General features: G+C 57.5%; 3 protein-coding genes across 7 annotated transcripts in view; all 3 read left to right on the top strand.

The window, feature by feature from the left end:
• Window positions 1–436: 436 nt before the first annotated feature.
• PROB1 (proline rich basic protein 1) lies at window positions 437–5612 on the top strand. Its single transcript, XM_059917215.1, has 2 exons — window positions 437–4030; window positions 4517–5612. The coding sequence occupies exon 1, from the start codon at window positions 529–531 to the stop codon at window positions 3628–3630; it is 3102 nt and encodes a 1033-aa protein (XP_059773198.1). The 5' UTR covers window positions 437–528; the 3' UTR covers window positions 3631–4030; window positions 4517–5612.
• Window positions 4560–8740, top strand: MZB1 (marginal zone B and B1 cell specific protein). Of its 2 annotated transcripts, none has more exons than XM_059917216.1 (5): window positions 4560–4663; window positions 6177–6438; window positions 7323–7447; window positions 7801–7911; window positions 8002–8740. In XM_059917216.1, exons 1-5 carry the CDS (start codon window positions 4560–4562, stop codon window positions 8156–8158), a joined length of 759 nt encoding a protein of 252 aa, XP_059773199.1. In that variant the 3' UTR covers window positions 8159–8740. The 2 variants fall into 2 exon arrangements, with proteins under 2 accessions (XP_059773199.1, XP_059773201.1); XM_059917218.1 differs by having other exon boundaries at window positions 4591–4663; window positions 6236–6438.
• Window positions 8741–9117: 377 nt separating this feature from the next.
• The window catches only part of SLC23A1 (solute carrier family 23 member 1), a 16446-nt gene continuing 4906 nt past the window's right edge, over window positions 9118–20657 (top strand). The window contains exons 1-15 of one of the 4 annotated variants that reach the window (XM_059917210.1): window positions 9118–9802; window positions 10896–10957; window positions 11579–11713; window positions 12153–12310; window positions 13048–13136; window positions 13309–13376; window positions 13545–13726; window positions 13858–13978; window positions 14239–14395; window positions 14717–14864; window positions 15639–15744; window positions 15974–16127; window positions 16221–16364; window positions 16872–16967; window positions 19828–20094. In XM_059917210.1, the coding sequence (XP_059773193.1) occupies window positions 9721–9802; window positions 10896–10957; window positions 11579–11713; window positions 12153–12310; window positions 13048–13136; window positions 13309–13376; window positions 13545–13726; window positions 13858–13978; window positions 14239–14395; window positions 14717–14864; window positions 15639–15744; window positions 15974–16127; window positions 16221–16364; window positions 16872–16967; window positions 19828–20075 (1950 nt within the window). In that variant the 5' untranslated portion in view covers window positions 9118–9720 and the 3' untranslated portion in view covers window positions 20076–20094. Of the gene's footprint in view, window positions 9803–10529; window positions 10683–10895; window positions 10958–11578; window positions 11714–12152; window positions 12311–13047; window positions 13137–13308; window positions 13377–13544; window positions 13727–13857; window positions 13979–14238; window positions 14396–14716; window positions 14865–15638; window positions 15745–15973; window positions 16128–16220; window positions 16365–16871; window positions 16968–19827; window positions 20095–20657 lie in introns of those variants that run through there. The other 3 variants (XM_059917211.1, XM_059917213.1, XM_059917212.1) reach the window with 3 other exon arrangements.

The raw sequence follows: 20657 nt of genomic DNA, 5'->3' as shown, positions 1-20657 counted from the left end.
GGGGAGCCCTCCAAGCCATGCTCCTCTATCAAAGGTGAGGGGGGGGATGCACCCTTATGAGCTCTAGCGACAGACTATGGGAGGGCCAGGGAGGAGGGGTGCACTGCAGTGATGAGAAGACGCGGGGGGCTGACATAAAGATGAAATTGTTAGCAAGACCTGAGTTGTCTGGTCTCCTGGCTCACACTCTGATCCACATGCCATAGTGCTTGATCTCAGGCAGGTCCCTGCTTAGCCTCTGTTCCGTCACCTGTGATGGATGAGTGGAGTTGGGCCTAGCTCCTGGGTATAAGTTGGATGCCTGCCCTCCCCTCACCTTCCTGTCAACCAAAGCCTGGAATGCCACCCCAGGCTCTCCGGCCGTGCGGGAGAAGGGGTCCGGGAGGGTAGGACCCAGGGCCCAGGTCTCTCTGGCTGCCTACGCCGCTGTCTCGGGAGCGGACGCGGCCGCTTTAAGGCGCGGTGACCCCACGGCACCCGCGGGCGGGGCGGGGACAGTGCGGGCTTCCGCGGCACCAGCGGAGGCGAATGCGAGGGAGAGAGTGCGCGGCGTCCGGCCCCAGCATGCTGACCGCGTTCGCCCCGCCAACCCTGCCCGGGCTCCCAGGGCGGCTGCCCGCCGCCCCCGCGCGGCGCCAGGACTCCTCCAGTTCGTCAGGCTCCTACCACACGGCTCCGGGTTCTCCAGAGCCCCCGGACGTTGGGCCGGACGCGGAGGGCAGGGCGAATTGGCCCACGGTGGCCCCTGTGCTGGGGGAGGGCGCGCAGCCTCGCCTGTCCGTCAGCGCCCAGAATAGCCGCCAGCAGCTCGGGCCCGGCTCGGGTTTCCCGCGAGGCCCGGCCTCGGGCCCGCGGCCACCCCAGCCCCAGCTGCGCATGCTGCCGTCGGGGGAGATGGAAGTCATCTTCGGCGCCGGGCCCCTGTTCAGCCGTTCCGACGCGGAGGATAGCGAGGTGCAACAGCTCACGACGCGGACCTTCCGCAGCCTCTCTCCGCCCGGCTCCGCGTCTCCCATCCCTGCCGAACCGCAGCCCCAGGGCCCCGACGGTGGCTCCCGCTGGGCCACCTACCTGCAGCTGCGACCCCGCGGGCCGAGCCCTGCCACCCCAGCGCAGTTCGAGTGTGTGGAGGTGGCGCTGGAGGAGCGTGCCGCGCCTGCCAGGCCCCGGACGGTGCCCAAACGTCAGATCGAGCTGCGCCCCCGGCCCCGGAGTCCCCCACGGGAGGCCAGCGCGCCGCCCCCGCGACTGTTCCTGCGCACCGGCTCCCTGGACGAGTCTCTGGGCCGCCTGCAGGCTGCCGCGGACCTCGTGCAGACGGCGCTGGCCAGAAAACTGAGTCCCGCGACCCCTGCCCCAAGCAGCGCCACCTTCGGACCCACGGTACCGCCAGAGCCTGCGACCCCGGAAACGCCCCGCAGTACTCGAGTGGCCCTGGAGGAGGCCAGGTCTCGGCCACCTCGTGTGCATTATAGTTCAGCCCCCGCCAGGGCCCCACGACCGTGGCCTAGCCTCCGTGAGCGCGCAATTCGGCGCGACAAGCCCGCGCCCGGGACCGAGCCGCTGGGTCCAGTTAGTTCCAGCATCTTCCTGCAGTCTGGGGAGAAGATCCAGGAGGCGCACTACCAGGAACCCAAGACTCGGTTCCCGCGAGAGACTCCGGATCGAACCGTCCTGAGGGCACAGAGTCCTTCTTCCCAGTCTAGGGCCCCCCGGGAGGTTTCGAGTAAGGCTGTGAGACCGAGGAGCCCATCCCCGCTGTGGCAAGCTCCAAATGGGACCGTGCGGGGTCCTCGTTGCCCCTCGCCCCAGAACCTGTCCCCGTGGAATAGGGCTATCCGGAAGGTGAGTAGCCCGTCGCTCCCCGAGGCATCCTCCGCATGGGGAAATCAGGATGCTGCTGTCACTGAAACTGTCAGCAGAAAGAGCCCTTCCCCTCCGACCCTTTCCCAGTGGAATCAGGGTGTTGCCAGTGCAAGAAGCCCATCCCCCGAAGCTCCTTCCTCGTGGGAGGTTCCGCATGCGGCAGGTGGGGATACAGTTGAGGGGAGTAGGAGCCCGTCTCCGCCAACCTTGTCCTCATGGGAGACTCCAGATCGTCCTACTGGGACGTGGAGCCCATCGCCCCAAGAGACGTGGGACTCCACAGTGCAGAGCTCAGCGGTAGTGTCTACGCGGGAAGCTATGAATGGCGTAGCCCAGGAGGAACTGGTGCCACCCACGCCATCTGCACCCGAGACTCCAGAGCTAACAGAGGCGCAGAGTCCGTCCACGCGGGAGATGCCGGATCTTGCCTTCCGAGGCAGCCAGCTGTCGCCAGCGGTGGCTGCACCCCAGCTGCCCCTCAGTCGCCTCGTGGGCACCCTGGATGCCGATGCGCGCCCGGAAGCCTTGGGCTCTGGAGAAGCGGCCTCGGGACGCCCGCGCGTGGCCATTCCGCGGCCCCGCGACGTGCGCAAGATGGTGAAGACCACATACGCGCCAAGCTTCCCGGCAAGCACCCCAGGCTCAGGGCTGCCTGCGCCTCCTGCGGAACCCCGCGGGGAGGAAGGCGGCGCATCCAAGACACAAGAGCTGCAGGCACCAGGGGCCCCCGCCCCGGCTCACTACACTTCCGTTTTTCTCAAGGACTTTCTGCCGGTCGTGCCACACCCCTACGAGACCCCAGAGCCAACCCCAGACACAGTCCCCCGGGACGTTACGCAGCCCAACGGGGTCCTGCGGCGGAGGGCAGAGAACAGCACGGCGAAACCCTTCGCGCGCACTGAGATCCGCCTGCCTGGTGCCTTGGCCTTAGGCCGCCGGCCGGAGGGAACCCAGGGAGTTGTGGTGCGCGGTCCTGGCGGAAAGAACAGGGATGCAGAGCCCCAGCGCCTGGTCCCCGACGACAAGGGTCGTACCAGCCCTCTAGGCGGCGCTCGCACATCACCCCAGAAGTCGCCGATAGGGCCGACAGGGACCCAACCTCCCGGACCGCCCCGCCCCAGCTCCCCGCAGGCGCACCCTAACTCGAGCCCTGGAATAGCACCGAAACAGGAGACGCCGCCTATGGCCCCTGAGCCCGCGATTGCGGTCCAGTCGCCCCTCCCGCGGGAGCCCCAGGCGTCCGCTGGCAGAGCGGCCCCGCCCCAGGCCCGCGCCGCCTCGGCGCCTCCCATGGACCGGTCCCCGGAAGGCCCCTCCCAGGGGGCGCGCAGGCCGCCCGGGGCCGCGCACCCGGGGAAGGTCCTGGTGGACCCAGAGAGCGGCCGCTACTACTTTGTGGAGGCGCCGAGGCAGCCTCGGCTGCGGCTGCTCTTCGACCCCGAGAGCGGGCAGTACGTGGAGGTGCTGCTGCCACCCTCGCCCTCGGTGCCACCCCGCCGCGTCTACACCCCGCTGGCCCTGGGCCCCGGCCTCTACCCGCCTGGCTATGGGCCTATCCCTGGCCTCTCACTGCCACCATCCCCGGGTCCGCCGGCCTTCAGCGGCCCCCAGCTACCCTGGGCCTCCGAGGCGGGGCCCCTGGACGGGATGTACTACCTGCCAGTGAGCGGGACCCCCAGCCCCGCGCCTCCTCTGCTCCTCTGTGCTCCACCCTCCAGCTTGGGTCCCGCCCAGCCGAGCAAGGGCTCCTTGTTCCCCGTGTGAGGCCCCAGGGCCTGATCCCCATGGTGTTGGGGCCCATTAATGGCCTTGGAGGTTCTGGCATCCAGTCCTGTGCCCTCTTTTCCTTCTTTCACCTCTTTCTTTTACCCATCTCATGCAGTCTTCAGACCAGAAGTTACCTTCAGAGTGCTTATCTGAGACCCCCAGCGCTGATGGAGCTGGAGCTCAGGAAATGGCTGCCTGTTTCCTCCCCCCGACAAAATCGTATACCCCTTTCCCAAGCATTCCCAGAGTGTGGTGTGTTGGAGGGCTGTGTGTGTGTGTGTTGTGGGATGAAAAAAATGCAGAACGTGAGAGTTGTGAGTTAAGTTTTATTTGGGGCAAAATGAAAACTATAAGCTTGGGAGACAGCCTCTCAGCACTGAGGAACTGCTCTGAAGAGGTAAGTGGGGGGAGTCAGTATATATGTGGGTTTGGTGAAGGGGCATACAGGCAATCAAGCACACATTTTGGCAGAAGGTTGCTGCTAGTCACAAGGAGTAGATGTCCATTAATGACTTTAGTGCTTTTCTAGTTATGAGAAGATGCAAGAAATTGGGCTCATAAAACCTTCTCCTGAAAATATCTGACTATCTAAGGGCCTTTTCTGCCAGTTTTTCCCAGAGCACAGAGGGCCTCATTCCTGATCTCTGCCCAGAACTCCTTTCAGCGTGTATTGAAGGTCAGCGATTGCACTGGCTAGTGATTTCATCCTTGTAGAGGCAGATGGCAAGTGACAATTTTTAGTTGGTAGTGTGAGAAATCCCAGGACATGGCCCCAGAAGCCGACCTGAGGGGGTGATGGGGTTCCTCAGGGGCAGCAGGAAATGGGAGCTGCAGGGGACAGGGCTGCCCCCAGAGGTAGTGAGCTGTCTGTGTCTCCCTGAAGGTGGGCCCAGCAGAGGTGGAGCAGGCTAGTGAGCACTGATGGGATGAAGAGAGAAAGACACTGGCTATCAAATCTGTTACTCTTTGCAAGAGGATCTGAGCCTTGGCCTGGGAGGCTGCAGGGGAGAGTGGCTAGTGCAGGCCCTAGGTGAGTCTCATCTGAGAGAGGGAGCTGCGGGGACAGGTGGTGGAGGTGGAGAGGGAAGTAATACGGGAGGGGCTCTGGAGGGTCAGCCCAGGACTTGGGGTGGGGGGACTGCGGGGAAGGTGGGGAGGTGACTGTAGTCTCCAGCTGGGAGTACCGCCCCTCATTCTCCCCTCAACCCCAGCCTCTGACTTGGCTTGTCTTAAGCCCTCAGAGCTGAACTGGCTGGTCCTGGGGTTAGGAGTGGAGGTTCCAGCCATTCCTACCGAGGGTGGGGGACAGATGAGTGCGTCGTCAGGAAAGACTTAAAAGCAAGGAGGATGGTTGAGCTGTTGTCCCAGAGGAGACTCTTGATCTCTCTGGGTGGGGTGGAGGGTGGGTTAGGGCTGGCAAAAGAAGGGATGCCCCTGTGAGGAGCCCTCATCTGGTTCCACTGCCCTGGTAACAGGTGTGGCAACCATACCTAGGGAGGGGCTGGCTCTGCAGGCTGGCCACAGCATAGGAAGGGACAGGACCCAGGGCCTGTGTTCCAATTGCCTTGAGATTCCAGGAGCTTCTGAGGAGAGCAGAAGGAGATGCATGGTGTGGGAGGTGCTCTGCGTGGGGGTCTGTGTAGAGTTCTGAGTGAAGTGGCTGGGCCTTGCGGGACTGGTATGTGATGTGATGAGTTTGGGGAAGAACAGTTACCATTAGAAGCAGTGTCAGGGATGGAGATCAATGCCTTCCTTAAGTTCCAGGCCTCTGGGGGGCCTGGATCCCTTGGAGTCACTGCCCCCTTGCCTTGAACTGGAAGCTGACTGAGAGAACTATGAGTCAGAATAACCTGGACATCTTTCTGTGGCTGGAGATGCTGGTCCTGATGGCAAGGAGGGCCCTGGGCCACTCCTGGGCCCCTCACCGCATTGTGGTGTGCAATAAATTGCTGACCCAATGGCCACTATGGCTGGAACAACTGGTGTAAGGTGTCTGATTTCCTGCTGCGGTCCCTTAACACCCCCAGACTGCCCTTTCATGCCTGGGTGTGGCCTGGGGGAGGGGACCATGTGTGTCTTTCATACACTGTGGCGTCCCTGCCTCAGTGAACTTGCCTCTCAGGGAGGGAGCCTTGGCTGGCAACCACGCCTGGGGCCTCATTTCTCCTAGTGGCTGAGTGGCCAGTGGGCCTTGGGGTCAACCAGGCTTGGGTTCCAATCTCAGCATAGCCCTTCTAGCTGTGTGGCCTTGGATTTGTCACTTTTCTCTGAACCTTTGTGTCCTCAGGGGTAGATTTAAGATGACAGTAACCAGCCACCTCCTTCCCCGAGGGGCTCAGCACAGTGCCTGCCATATGCTCAGGTCCCAGGACATGAGAGCTATCAGCCACCATGTGTCCTCGCCCAGGCCCAGCCCCTCTCCTTGCCTCATTGGCTGGAGGCGGGGTCCCACGAGAGGAGGTGCGCGAGTGGTGTCTCCAGGGCCCTGGGGGAAGGGAGAGAACGTCAGGGTGAGGTGTTGGTTCCCCATTGGTCTGGGGCAGGCTCTCTGCAGCAACCCCCACTGCGCGGACACACGTGCGCCCCTGCACCCCAACCACAGCCCTGCTCGCTGAGCCAGCTCCACAGACCATGAGGCTGTTGCTGCTGCTGCTGCTGCTGCTGGGGGCCTGGACCATCCCAGGGGGCCTTGGGGACAGGGCCCCGCTCACAGCCACCGCCCCCGAGCTGGACGATGAAGAGAAGTTCTCAGCTCACATGCCTGCTCACCTTCGCTGTGACGCCTGCAGGGCGGTGGCCTACCAGGTGAGCCCCCCACCCCCTCGCCGCCCCGCCAGCAGTTCTCTTACCCCTACCCAGGCCCCCACCCAAGCCAGACCCCTCCATCTACCTCAGATTCCACCGCTGGCCTTGGATCCCCAAACACCACCCACCCTCCCCCAACCCAGGCATCGAGCTAGACTCAGGCTTCCATGATATTGCCATCTTCACCTCACCGGCACCAGCCTGCTTCAGTTTACCTATCTGTCTGCCCAACAAAGAGCAGGCGACCTCTGGGACACCAGGGAGTCACTAGCTTGTCCTCTCGGACTCCTCCCTTACTAGGACCACCCTTAAGTCTGGACTCCTTCCCAAAGCATGACTGGGGAGCATTGGTGTATGTGTACACGTGTGCATGTTTGTCGATCCCATGAGTCCATGAGCATGTGTGTGTCTTGAGTTCACATACAAATCTGTCACGCATGCCTGAGTACTTCTTGTGTGTGTCTGTGTGACTGTGTGCACGTGCATGTGCACGCACACGGGGGCTATGAGTACACGTGTCACTGAAGACTGGGAGGTTTTTTTTTTCTTTCCTTGTTCTTGTGGTTTCAAATGGTGTGTGCTGATGGGCAGGTGTGCCCTGGGGGAGGGGCCTCAATGCCCAGGCCTAATTCTCCACCTCAGTGTTTCCCACCCACCCACCCACCCCCCATCCCAAGGCAGCGGATCCTGCCTCAGCTGGCGTGGTCCCAGCTTTCTGGACCTGGGCGAGGGCCGTGAAGCCTGCCTCACAGGTGCTTCCTGCTCAAAAGGCTCCATTGCCTCGTTCTTTCTCAGAGACCCAGGCTTCTGTTCTCCCCCCCATCACCCCTCCTTTCACGCTGAGCAGTTCTGAAGCCCTGGTTCTCAACCCCTCCTTGTTCCAGATGTGGCAGCACCTGACAAAGGCAGAGACCAAGCTTCACACCCTGGACTCCGGGGGCCGTGGCAAGCTGAGCGAGTCGGTATACACAGACGTCCTGGACCGGAGCTGCTCCCAGACCTGGCAGGGGTGAGTTGAAAATCTGGCCCCTGCCCCCCTCCTCCAGGGGCAGGCTGATGAGTGGGGCTTCTCATTCTCCCACTCACACACCACACACACTCCACTAGGGCTCTGGCCCAAGGGTGGGGACTGGCTGGGACAGAGTCTGAGCTCTGGAGCTGGGAGCAAGTAGAAGGGTGAGGTGGCCAGGAGACAAGGTTGCTGTGTGACTTTGGGCCAGGAGTTTCCCCTTTCTGGTCCTCAGTTTTTCAGCAAGGAGGATCAGAATCTGGGCACTAAACTTGGCAGATGCCCAGTGTGCCCAGCTTCATGTGGTGACGGGCTCCACTAATGCTGTCTCCCTCTCCTCCCACTGCCTCCAGCTACGGAGTTGGAGAAGTGGACCAGATGAAACGTCTCATGGGCCCAGGACTTAACAAGGGGCCGGAGCCGAGCATCAGTGTGATCATCATGGGGGCGCCGTGGCCCACCAGGTGATGACTGGAGGGTTGGGGTGGGATGGAGCCTTGGTCTGCCCCACTGTGGGCCGGGCAGAGTCTGAGGCTCCTCCTGGGCTCCCCTAGGCTCTCCAAGACATGCTTTCACTACCTGGGGGAGTTTGGAGAAGACCAGATCTATGAATCCCACCAACAAGGTCAAGGGGCCCTGGAGGCATTGCTGTGTGGAGGCCCCCGGGGGGCCTGCTCAGAGGAGGCACCAGTCACAAGGGCAGAGCTCTAGTCCAACTCCTCCTTCCCCTTCCTGGTCAGCCCCTAAAGGGAGCTGGGCTTCCTCTGGATCTGTCCCCTCCCTTCAGCAGGCTGCCTGGAGGGCGGGGCGGCCTTGTTCTTCTGCGCTGCCACTCTCCCTCCCTCCTCCAGCTTCTGGGCCCTGGGGCCTGGGGGGCGGCCAAGACCTTCCCCTCTGGACTCAAATAAAACCAGTGACCTCGAATCCTTCTCTCTGCAAAAGGTGCTTGGGGGGCTGGGAGGATAGACATTGGTGTTTCTGCTGATGTCCCTCCTAGAGAGGGCCAGATACACGTCCCCACAATTTCCCAGAGGTAAGTGAGATCTGTCATGGCTGGAAATGTGAGTGAGCTGTCAAAGGCATATGGAACCAGCTATCTGAACGGTTGAAACCCCAGATCCCTCATGAGAGAAAAGAAAAAGCCAAGGAAAACTCCATAAGCAGGCTGCCTGTGGACATACCCACTGCAACCACTGCGTGCTACTGTGCCCCTCCCAGAACACTAGTCTTCCTGGGTCTACACCCAGCAGCTGCTCACTTTCTAGACTCTGCTTCTGACCCCAGCTAGCATGGTTGAGCCCTCGGTGCTCAACTGGGACAGGGCAGGGCAGGGCAGGGCAGGGCAGGGCAGGGCAGGGGTCCAGGAACAGGCTGGATTCAGTATCTTGGCTCTACGTCCTGCTCTCCCCAGAAATTCTCACCTGGGGCCCTTTTCTTAGAAACGGAGAAAAGAGCTCCACCTGGTTCGCACCTGAGTCTGGGTGTCTGGGGTCAGTGGTGCTACAGCTTACAGTTTCATTTGTGTCTCTGATCCTCCGAAGCCCTGGAAAGTGGACAGAACAGACACTCTAATACCCTGTTGACAGGTGCAGAAACTGGGGCCCAGACAACAAAAGAGGCTCAGGCAGAGTCCCAGGCTGAGCAGTGGCAGGGCTGGGAGGGGATTCAAATTTGGGGAGTGGGGGAAGGTTAGGGCTGGAGGAATGGGGGTGTCCCAGGCAGGCCCTTACCACTCTGCACCCCAGCCCCCTACGTTCCATCACCTGTTCCCCATCTGCCTGAGGCCCCTCCTCCTGGCCCTCAGGAGAGAACTCTTAAGCACCAGGAGAGCCAGGGCCCAAGGAATTGGCTGAGCAGTCAGTAGTATCAGGTGTGGAGCCGGGAGCCTGTGACGTGCACCTGCGTGGCCCTGTGTTTTTGTGGAGTGACTTAGAGACACTTTGCATCAGAGGCTAGGTGCTCCGGGTCCATTTGTGTGATTGCGTATCAGACCATGTGCAACTTCCCGGCTTTGTCTCCATGTGTGTGGTATGTGGTTTGGGTTGATTCGAGGGTCCAACGGACAATGTGTGGAAGGGGTAGGGCTGTCTCCCCAGCCCCTGGGAAGTACCAGGGAGGAGAGGGTGGGGAGGAGAGTGCCAAGGAGTAGAGGCTTCGAACTGGTCAGATGACTTTGGGAACCTGGGAGCAGGAGCCAGGAATTGAGAGGAGAGGACGAGTGGACAGAGGAACGGGCTGGAGGCTGGACAGGCCGTCGGATTCGGGGCTGTGACATGAAGCTGCTACCCAGCTGGACAGCGGTGCTGCGGGGGAAGCCTTGGGGCAGGGCCTGGCCATGGGCACAGCGACCCACAAGTAGGTGGACCCTAATGGGGTTGGGGCAGCACAGAAGGGAGCAGAGCCAGGGACCTCAGGCCCAGGCCCCACCGGCTGAGGACCCTCAGCCCCTGGGCTCTCCCCAGCCCCCAGGAGGGGAAGACAGGCCGGGCCCAGGCCGGCTTCAGTGGCTGTGTGGCAGTCACGCAGGAACCAGTGCTTAGAAAGGCCCCACAAATCAGTTTAATGCTCTGCTGTTGCTGTTTTTAAATTTATAATACTTTTGCAACAGGGGCCCCAGATTTTCATTTTGCACTGGGTCCTACAGATTACGTAGCCGGTCCTGACTGGGAGGGGAAGGGAAGGAATCCTTGTCCTGACACAGAGGACAGACAAGACCGGGCTAGCCTCGGCATCTCCTTCTCCGGAGGCCCATCTGTTCTGTGCCTCCGGGACCCTGAGGGGCGAGCGGAGGTGGTGGGGAGGGTAGCCCTTTCTGACATTTAATGTATAATTAACAGCGTGGGCTCAGTAGTTCAGGCCAACCTGAATTTTTGGAATGGTTTTCTAAAACCTTGCTACCTGTGTGGCCTTGGTCAGATCACATCTCCTAAATCTGTTTCCTCAGCTGTAAAAGAGGTTAATGGCACCCAGCGCCTGGGGTTAAACATGACAATACACAGATGTTGCTTGGCACGCAGTTGTTCCTAAATAACGAGATGGGTTATGATGATGATAATGATTAACTTTTGATTAATAAGCGGGGAAAAGCCTCATTCAGAGTGTACCATAATATGTGCCCATTTTCACTCCCTTTCCTCTCACCTCACCCAGGGCCTGGTAAACTTCCAAGGCCGTCCGCTCCTCACCCCCACTCCAGCCCTCTCTCAGAAAATACCTGTCCTGTGCCCAGGCTCAGGTGCGGGCAAGGGAGGGTGTGCTCGGGAGGTAAATGTGGCAGAGGCTTGGGCGGCCTTTTCCGCTATGGCCGGAGTTAATACGTTACCCGGGCCTGGGCCCTCCTTTCGCAATCAGTGCTGGAGATCTGGTTACAGATTTACTTCGAACAATGTCGGCTATGCGGATTAAAGTCCTCCTTGGCCTTCGTAAAGCCATCCCTTCTTCTCCTCAGGAACTGCTCACACCTGTGCCCCAAAGATGAGGGCCCAGGAGGACCCTGAGGGCCAGACACAGGTGCTGGGGAATGAGGGGAGCGGGTGGGGGCAGGGTGGGGCTGGGGGCCTGAGCAGTCCTGCTCCCTGGGAGGGCAGAGACAAAGGTTCTGATGAACTGGATCAAGAGTGACTGTCCCAGGTGGAATGTGGTAGTTGGGGGAGGGGGTGGGGTGGCAGTGGGGTGAAGGAGACTTCTTCTTTGGGACTGGCTCACTCCAGCTTGGGGGCCGGCAGGGGCCCAGCCTACCGCCCCATTAGTGACACTCCAAGGACCTCTAAGGGACAGAGGGGGGACCAGAGTACGTCCAAGAGGGCCTGTCACAGTCTCCAGCCCTCTTGGCCTCCTCTCCTGGTGCCCCCGGCCTTGTGACGTATGGGCCCGTTCCCTTGGCTAGAAGGCCAGGTTCTGAGGGCTCCAGGAGCCAGTACAGCGGACTCATCCCTGCACAAAGCAGCGTGAGGTGGGAGCCAGGTGTAGCCAGGCCAAGGGGTAGCTGGGTGGATGAGCATTGAGGGAGGGTGGGGACCCCATTCTGAGGAGCTGACAGGCCACTCGGGCTACCTAATTGATTCTGAAGCAGAATGGACTTTTCTGGTTCCCATCACTCCACGCTGAGTTACTTCTGTCTGCTGCCCCCAGCATGAGTCCCTGGGCTCAGCAGGGACCTCCACGAAGGACCCCCCGACGGCCCTGTGCAAAGAGCCCAAGTCTGACATGTTGTACAAGATTGAGGATGTGCCGCCCTGGTACCTGTGCGTCCTGCTGGGCTTCCAGGTGGGCGTCTCCCCAGGGCCTTCCCACCCCTGCCCTGCCTGCTCCCCAGCCCCCTCCCTGGCCAAAGAGGTCATCTTGGGTAACAGGAAGAGAAACCTAAGGTCAGAAGCAGTGACTGTCACCAAGCAGGGGTGGGGAAGAGGCTTGACGGGGCCTGAAAGGGATGAGGTATCACCTGCCAGGCGGAGTGCTGGTGACAGGGAAGGGGACCCACTCCACAGAAGCTGCAGGAATAACTTGGGGGCAGATTAGTAACCCCCAGAGAGGTGAGCAGTCGCTCTGTGGGAATGCCTTATGGGAGTATCAGTCCTGGGTGGGCACACTGGCAGGGGCGGCACGGGCTCAGGCCCACTGAGGCAGGCGTGAAGACTGTGAGGGTTCCCCTGCCTCCCTGTGAGCTCCGTGGGCCCTGCCTCATGCACTCTCCCCACACCCCTAGCATTACCTGACCTGCTTCAGTGGCACCATCGCTGTGCCCTTCCTCCTGGCTGAGGCGCTGTGTGTGGGCCGTGACCAGTACATGGTCAGCCAGCTCATTGGCACCATCTTCACCTGTGTGGGCATCACCACCCTCATCCAGACCACACTGGGCATCCGGTGAGCTGCCCCACTCCCACCCCTACCCCACCCCACGTAGACACACACGCAGTGATCCACACAGCAGGAGCAGTCTCAGAGGACTCTTGTGGGACAAGAAAAGCTGCTGTCTGTCCCCACCTGCTGCTTCTGCTTCCAGACCAGCCTTAGAGCCAGGCAGCTGGGGTCCCACCCTGGACCCCTGGTGTTCCTCAAGGAAAGGGAACGTGCCCTAGCTGGGCTCTCCTCCGTTAAGCCTTACTCTGGGTAATTGGGACCTCTCACTCCCCTGCTGCCAGGGCTTGTGTGGGCCTCTTCAGTGGTCCGTCCTCCTGGGGACCCCCTGCCCCCGCGTGCACAGTCCTAGGTCTGGGTGGCCTAAGGATGGTCATTTGTATGGTGGGAAGATGAAGGAAGGTTGTGAGTGGAGCTTGCATGCAGGAGCTGAGCTGTCCACTTCCGTGCACGTGTCCCCTCACAGTGCAGGAGCTGGTGCTGAGAAGGAAAGGGAGCAGGTTGTGAACCAGGGGCTCCATTTGTTTTCTTTCTTAGGCCCCCAAAATGTTACAGAGTCCTGCCTGGGGCCTCAGTGACTTCCCTCTGTTCTGCCCTTGACTTTGTTCCTCTGTGTCTCTGTCCCTGTGTGTGATTCTCCCTGTGCCTCGCTCTGTGCCCCTCCCTCCCCATCTCCCCTGTCTCTGTGTTCCTGCCTCCCCACCTCCTACCCTGTCCCTGCTGCTCTGTGCCTCTCTTTCCAGGCTGCCGCTGTTCCAGGCCAGCGCCTTTGCATTTCTGGTCCCAGCCAAAGCCATCCTGGCCCTGGATAGATGGAAATGCCCTCCAGAAGGTGGGCACATTTCTGGGGACTGCACTGGAGAGGGGAGCCCCAGGAGCCCAGAGGTCTGGGCGACTGCTCCATGTCCATACCCCAAGGTGCCTTCAGGGCAGCATCTTTACTTTCTCTCTGTCTCTGTTCCCTGTGCGTGCGTGTGTGTGTGTGTTCCTGTCTACACCCCCAGAGGAGATCTACGGTAACTGGAGTCTGCCCCTGGATACCTCTCATATTTGGCACCCACGGATACGAGAGGTGGGTGTGCACGTGGGCTAGAAGAGACCTGGACTTGAGGGTGGGACTAGCTGGGAGGGAAGGCCACTGCTGAATTGGGGGATATGAGGACGTGGTCCAGGACCTTTTTTTTAACATAGAGGTCATGGCTTCTACATCGTGACTTATAGCTGATCTTTGCTTTTCCAGGTCCAGGGTGCAATCATGGTGTCCAGTATGGTGGAGGTGGTGATTGGGCTGATGGGGCTGCCTGGGGCCCTGCTCAGTTACATCGGGCCTCTTACAGTCACCCCCACTGTCTCCCTCATTGGTCTCTCTGTCTTCCAAGCTGCTGGTGACCGAGCTGGCTCCCACTGGGGTATCTCAGCTTGGTGAGTGGGCACCAGGTCTGATCCTTGCCCAGCCCCAGTCCCTCAACCCCTTCGTGTCCTGCCCCCTTAGCCTTGGCTCTTGCCCCCTGCCCGGACTACCAGCCGTTTTCTCTTTGTGCTTCTGTCCCCAGCTCCATTCTCCTGATTGTCCTCTTCTCCCAGTACCTGCGAAATCTCACCTTCTTGCTGCCTGTCTACTGCTGGGGAAAGGGCCTCACTCTCTTCCGCATCCAGATCTTCAAGATGTTTCCCGTGAGGAGCTGACAGGCGGTTCGGGCTGGGGCTAGGGCAGGGGCTGGACCTATGTCCAGGGCCAAGGGCAGGGGAAAGGGCGGGGGCAGCAGGGGAGCTAGAGGCAGAGATGAGGTCCTAGCCAGGGATGGGGGCCGGGGTCTGAGCTGGGGCTGGGGCACAGGCTCGGGCTGGGGCTAGGGCTAAGGTAGGAGCTGGTTAGCCTGGGCCAAGACCTCCTGGGCCCTCAGTGCAACCCTCACCCCCCACTCCCACTTCAGATCGTGCTAGCCATCATGACCGTGTGGCTGCTCTGCTATATACTGACCCTGACGGACGTGCTGCCCTCAGACCCCACAGCCTACGGCTTCCAGGCACGAACGGATGCCCGAGGCGACATCGTGGCTATTGCTCCCTGGATCCGCATCCCCTACCCCTGTGAGCAACCCCATCTGGGCCCCTCTGCCTCCAACTGAGACCATCAGTGAGGCCCCTGGTGACCCCAGTCCAGCTGATGACATAACAAGTATTAGCTGCACATTTATAGTGTGCCAGGCAGAGTGGTGGTGTACTCAAAGTCTCACTCCAGCTTTATGACTCTAAGTGACCCCAAATAAGCTCCCACAACTGTATAGCTCCCACCCCAGCTTGAGATCTCTTTACCCCTTCCGCTGCTCCACCGAAGTACTGCCTAGTCCACTCCCTGACCCACCTAGGAACACTCATTGCATCCATCCTCCCATCTCCCTGTTGATACAGGTCAGTGGGGGCTTCCCACAGTGACTGCGGCTGCTGTCCTGGGAATGTTTAGTGCCACATTAGCAGGCATCATTGAGTCCATTGGAGATTACTATGCTTGTGCCCGCCTGGCTGGCGCACCACCCCCTCCAGTGCACGCTATCAACAGGTATGCCCACCTGCCCTCCCCGGTATCTCATTCCCTCAAGGGTCACTCAGGAAGCAAATGTACGGACAGAACTGAATCCCAGAGGTGGGGGACAAGGAGTTGGGCAAGTCACTAACTCTCCAGGACAGGTTCTCCTTACTTGTGAAACGGAGATGCTCTCATCACTCACTCTGTGTTGCGAACAGCTGAGGAGACAACGAAGTCTGAGGGAAACTACAGTCACTGACAGCCTTCCATGTGTCTAGCTCTTTCTTTCTCTCTTTATTTATTTATTTATTTATTTGGCTGCACCGGGTCTTAGTTGCAGCACATGGGATCTTTTTAGTTGCGGCATGCGGGCTCTTAGTTGAAGCATGTGAGAGCTAGTTCCCTGACCAGGGATGGAACCGGGGCCCCCTGCATTGGGAGCGCAGAGTCTTCACTGCTGGACTACCAGGGAAGTCCCCATGTGTCTCGCTCTTGATGTGCGTTCTCTTATGCAATCCACTAATGGCTCTGTAAGACAGGTACTCTTAATATCCCCATCTTACAGACGAGGAAATTGAAGCCCAGAATCACCTAAGGATTAAGTGCCAGGGCAGTGGGACTAGCATTCAGACCTGGGCTCCTGGCTCCCAGACCCACCTCTGGCCTGGAGTGGGGAGTACTATGGACAGATAGTTGCAGCTCACACAGCCCTAGAGACTCTGGCCAGGCTGGCCAGGGCAATGGGGGGACACAAGCCAGGCTAGAGCATGGACCAAGGCCCCCACCCCACTTGCCCTTTTCTTACAGGGGTATCTTCACCGAAGGCATCTGTTGCATTATCGCAGGGCTGCTGGGCACGGGCAACGGGTCCACCTCATCCAGCCCCAACATTGGTGTCCTGGGGATTACCAAGGTGCCACAACTAGCCAGAGCAGCACAAAGCTGCGCCCCCATTCCATGTGCCGCAGGCCCCACCCCAAACCTGTCCCTACTTTGGCCTAGCCCCACCCTGCCTTTGACAGGCCTCGCCCTGCATCATGCTCTGACCCATATGTACCTTGCTCTTATAACAGGCCCCACCCACCCACCGCACCCTTCCCCTCCTGCAACTAACCCCGCCCAACTTCACCCCCTGGGTCTAGCCCCACCCCTTGGCTCACTGGCAGGTGGGTAGCCGGCGCGTGGTGCAGTATGGTGCGGGTATCATGCTGGTCCTGGGCACCATTGGCAAATTCACGGCCCTCTTCGCCTCGCTCCCTGACCCCATCCTAGGGGGGATGTTCTGCGCCCTTTTTGGTGAGTGTTGTGCGTGCTTTTGGGGCGTGGTCGCCGTGTGGTGGAGCCCACCCAGCCTGCGCAGAGCCTCCAGCGGTTCTCTTGTGCTCTCAGGCATGATTACAGCTGTGGGGCTGTCTAACCTGCAGTTCGTGGACATGAACTCCTCCCGCAACCTCTTCGTGCTTGGATTTTCCATGTTCTTCGGGCTCACGCTGCCCAATTACCTGGACTCCAACCCGGATGCCATCAACACAGGTGCCTCCACCTGTCTTACCTGTCTCAGGGTGGGGGAGGTGTGGTGGGCTCGACTCTGAGCATAGCCTCTTCCCTCAAAGGCTCCACACAGCCAGAGCCACAAATCCTGCCCATCTCTGGATGTTAGCAGCTGAGAGGCTAATTAACAGCTGTCCTTTACTAAGACACTTTCTGTGGACAGGTATGAGCTTTACATATGCTCATTTAATTTTCACAACAGCTCCATGAGACAGATACTATTACCATCTTCATGTTACAGGTGAGAAAAGTGAGGTTCAGAGGGGTTAAATGATTTGTTGCAAGACAAGTAGCAACCAGCAAAACTGGGATTTGAATCCAAGGATGGGAGAGGCAGAGGTGTATAATCTTGAAAGTCAAGGTTTTGTACTGTTCCATCTCTGTGCCTGCTCGAGGAAGTCAGCAGGCTGCACCAGTGTGGAGAAAGTCTCTGAGCTCCGTTCTCCAGATGGGGCCATGACACCCATTAGCCTTTGGCCTGTTCCACAGGCATTCCTGAAGTGGACCAGATTCTGACTGTGCTGCTGACTACGGAGATGTTTGTGGGTGGGTGCCTCGCTTTCATACTGGACAACACAGTGCCAGGTATGGGTCAGCCCTGGGAGGGGAACAGAGAACTAGGTTGGACTCAGAGGCAGTCCAGCAGATGTCTCCTGAGCCGGAGCTGTGGCCAGGTCAGATGCAACGCCTCAGGCCCTGCAGGGAGAAGCAGGAACAGATGGGCCGGAGGGAGAGACCACCAGCCTGATAGAGGCACAGGCTTCCCTCTTAGTCTTGAAGAGGGTGTGGCTAGGAGAGTCATTCCGGGGCCCTGTAAAGTGTTTCTTTTCCATTTCTTTGTTGCCACTGGGTTGAGGTTTGCCTTTGCTTTCTTAGAGTAGGACAGATGGAAATGTAGCATCAGTATGTTGGCAAAACTCACTCCAAATATGCCAGTGACTTGTCATGCTGGCTACTAGAAGAGCCCCTACCATTTCTCTTTGGTGTCAGGGCTTTTTACAGGGATCATGTAGGATACTTTGTGGGGTCCCTGAGAATCCTCCTGACCCATGTTTATGTGCCCAGTAAATATATAAAAACTAAATGTCACCAGGTGCTCTCACTAGTAATAAGAATAGTTAGCATTTACCAAACATTTATGGGTCAGGCATGGAGCTAAATGTCTCATTTCATCCTCAAAAACTATCCTGTGAGGCAGAGACTATCAACACCATTTTATATGAGAAAAAAGAATCAGAGGTTAGGTGACTCACCGAAGGTCACAACACTTGCTGATTTAAAACGCTGCAAATTTGGGATTTAAACAAGTCCATCTGATGCAGTTAGTCCAAGGCCTGTGTCCCAGCCACTCCACCACATTGCCTCTGCTAGAGAGTTTCAGGGGAACTGTAAGATCAAGGAAAGCTCCGTAGAGACAGGGGCTAGATTGCATCAGTCCACAGAGTTGACAGATGGAGGGTGACAGCTCTCCATCTTCTGCGACTTAACAGCCTAAACATAGCTGACCCCGCTTGCTTTCCCCTCTCTGAAGACACAAGTGTCTATTCAGAGCACAGGAATCAGAGGCTGGCTATGCACAGCTGGTGGGTGAGAGTTTGGGCAGAGAAGGGCCAGGACTCCTTGGCACTTTCAGGGATTTTAGATAGCATCAGATGAAGGAGCTTTTGGTAGCAGCTATCACTTGGATGGATGGGTGATACCTGACCATGGTACCCCCCTCGCCCACCAGAGGAAGCTGAGGTGGGACCTGGAGAAGCCCATCCTGTGGACATGAGACAGGGAAGTGGCAACCTCAATGCCTAGGGAATCCAGGGAGATGGAGGGCATCTGGGTGGGCAGCTGTACAGAGGGGTTTGTGATTTGGGCAGCTGGATTAAGCTACCCAGATGTTAACAGCCTCAGAGTGCCTGAGTTCCTCACATCTCTATCCTTCAACCCAACTGCCCATCAGCAACCATCCCTGCCAATGATCAATGTATGTATTATGCTACATAATCTTCAACAGTCCTTCAATGTGCATGATGAGGAATCTGAAGCTCAGAGTGGTGAAATCACTTGCCTAAGGTCACACAACCTGGTCTCAAGCCCAGGTCTGGCTGGCTCAGAACCTTGTCCTCAACAATGGAATTGCAGAGCTTTATTCTGTAGGATGGGTACATTTTGCTGATAGACCACTTTGCATTTGCTCTTACTCTTTACCTACCCACAGACCAACCTTAGAGGGGCAGTAAGTTTAGTTCAGCAAGTGCTACTGGAGCAAGCATGGCCCTGAGTTAGACACTTAAGGGTAAAAACCGTTGTCAGCAAGACAGAAAGTAAAACTGGGTTTAAAGCAATTTAGAGCAATAAGGTGAATGAGCCTGGGCTGGAGTCATCTGGAGGGCTTCCTGGATGATTCTGGATGGGGCCAAGGAGATTAGGACTTGGAGAAGCACTGGAGAAGGCACCACAGGTAGGGATGTGGAGGGGAGGCGAGGGAGCGCCGGGCTGGCTCGTGTCCCAGCAGTGGTGAGGAGTGGGGCCATCAGTCACCTCAGTCCTGTGCCACAGCTGCAGCTCTTCTCCCTCCACTCTGCCCACCTGTGCTCTTTGTGCAGTCAGGCCCAGCTCAAACAGTACCTCCTCCAAGTGGTCTTCTCTAAGGACCCCAGCCCTCCCTCAGTGCCCTCTCCTCTGAGACTTTGGGACACATTTGGTTTCTCTACTCATGGGGCTTTTCAGCCTGGGCTGCCAACGTGTGGAAATCTTTGCACTAGATTTACACTGTCTCACAGTCTTTGGTCAACCCTAGCCCTCTTGTGAAAACCTCAGAGAATTCACACATCCCTCCCATACCTCCTAAAGGAGATTTCCCCTAGTTGTAAAAAATCTCTCTTGCGTATCCCTACCACCAACAAAGATTTTACTTAGCTTGACTTTCTGAAGTTTGTATTATAAAAACAAGAGTTTATTTTCCAAATACGGAATCATAATATTGAATATTAATACTGATTACAGTGTTTCAAAATTAACTTCCTGCCCTCACAGCAGTCTGAGCATTATTTGGTCCCCACTGGCCCAGCAGACACCAGCCCCTTACTCGAGATGTAGGCCGACAATTACTTAACCATCTGCCTGCCTTCTTCATCATAAAATTTTGTGTAATAATGCCTATACACCTCCCACCAATGTTTCAAAGAAATTAGATAATGAAATAAAAGCACTTAGCACAGACCATGGCACACTGTAGATACACAATAAATACTAATTACATATAACCAGTATCCCTTAGGGTTCCCTAGAGCTCTAGCCAAGTTAGGAGCTGAGAAATCACAGATTCAACTTTTCAGGACCAGAGAATTGAGAATCAAGACAACTCTGGAAGTCTACCTTATGACTAGGTTATGGGAAGGGGAGGTAGCAGAGGATTGCTGGCTCTGTAAGTGACCCCACTGTCCTCTTCCAGGAAGCCCAGAGGAACGAGGTCTGATACAGTGGAAAGCTGGGGCCCATGCCAACAGTGAGATGTCTACCAGCCTGAAGAGCTATGACTTTCCCTTTGGGATGAGCATGGTAAAAAGAATTGCCTTTCTGAAATACATTCCTATCTGCCCAGTCTTCAAAGGATTTTCTTCAAGGTCAAAAGACCAGCTTCCAGTTCCAGAAGATACCCCACAAAATACAGAAACTGGGTCGGTGTGCACCAAGGTCTGAAAAACTGCACCCAGGAAAGGTAGGATGTCTGTTAGTCTATGGCTTTTGTGGGAGGGTTGAAAAATCACAACATTCTTATGCTTTAACCAAAGAGAAAACAAAGTACTCAGTTTCCATTTCTGTGACCTATTTGAATGTTTTTAATCAGAAGGCATACTGTGTAAAAAGTCAGTATACATATGTGGAACTCCTTAGCCATTTTATAGTGACAGTGGAAATTCCCAACAGGTGTGGGCCAGTAACCTTGTAGGAGGTTACAAGTATACTGAAATATTGATCCCTTTGGCCTTTGGTTATCTGGGCTGATACTGGGTCAACTGGAGCCCATGAGCCATAAACTAGCTACAGGCAGCCTCATCCTTGCACTCCAGTATGATAAATTACACTTTATGACATAGAAAAGGTTGAGAAGTAACTGACATAGCACAAGAATAGGAAAAATCCTCTCACATAAGGTGCCTTGTTTAAATAGTTGTAATAAAATAAAACCCCTACGGAACAGAATGACTTCAGTTACCCTAAAATTATGCCACATAGGCCCAAATGGGGTAATAATGTGTTTCAAGCCCTTAAAAAAAAATC

This window comes from Balaenoptera ricei, chromosome 3 (assembly GCF_028023285.1).
Source record: "Balaenoptera ricei isolate mBalRic1 chromosome 3, mBalRic1.hap2, whole genome shotgun sequence".
In the NCBI taxonomy this organism is placed as follows: Eukaryota; Metazoa; Chordata; class Mammalia; order Artiodactyla; family Balaenopteridae; genus Balaenoptera; species Balaenoptera ricei.
Note: the sequence above shows the minus strand (reverse complement) of the source record. Positions and strands in the feature narration are given on the sequence as shown.

What these genes read in the sequence shown, in the direction of transcription:
- PROB1 (XM_059917215.1), top strand. Translation starts at nt 529, where the DNA reads ATGCGAGGGAGAGAGTGCGCGGCGTCCGGCCCCAGCATGCTGACCGCG.
- MZB1 (XM_059917216.1), top strand. Translation starts at nt 4,560, where the DNA reads ATGAAGAGAGAAAGACACTGGCTATCAAATCTGTTACTCTTTGCAAGA. An exon ending in GTGGCTAGTGCAGGCCCTAG is followed by an intron (nt 4,664 to 6,176) that starts GTGAGTCTCATC and finishes GGTCTGGGGCAG; the next exon opens with GCTCTCTGCAGCAACCCCCA. An exon ending in GGGGCGCCGTGGCCCACCAG is followed by an intron (nt 7,912 to 8,001) that starts GTGATGACTGGA and finishes GGGCTCCCCTAG; the next exon opens with GCTCTCCAAGACATGCTTTC.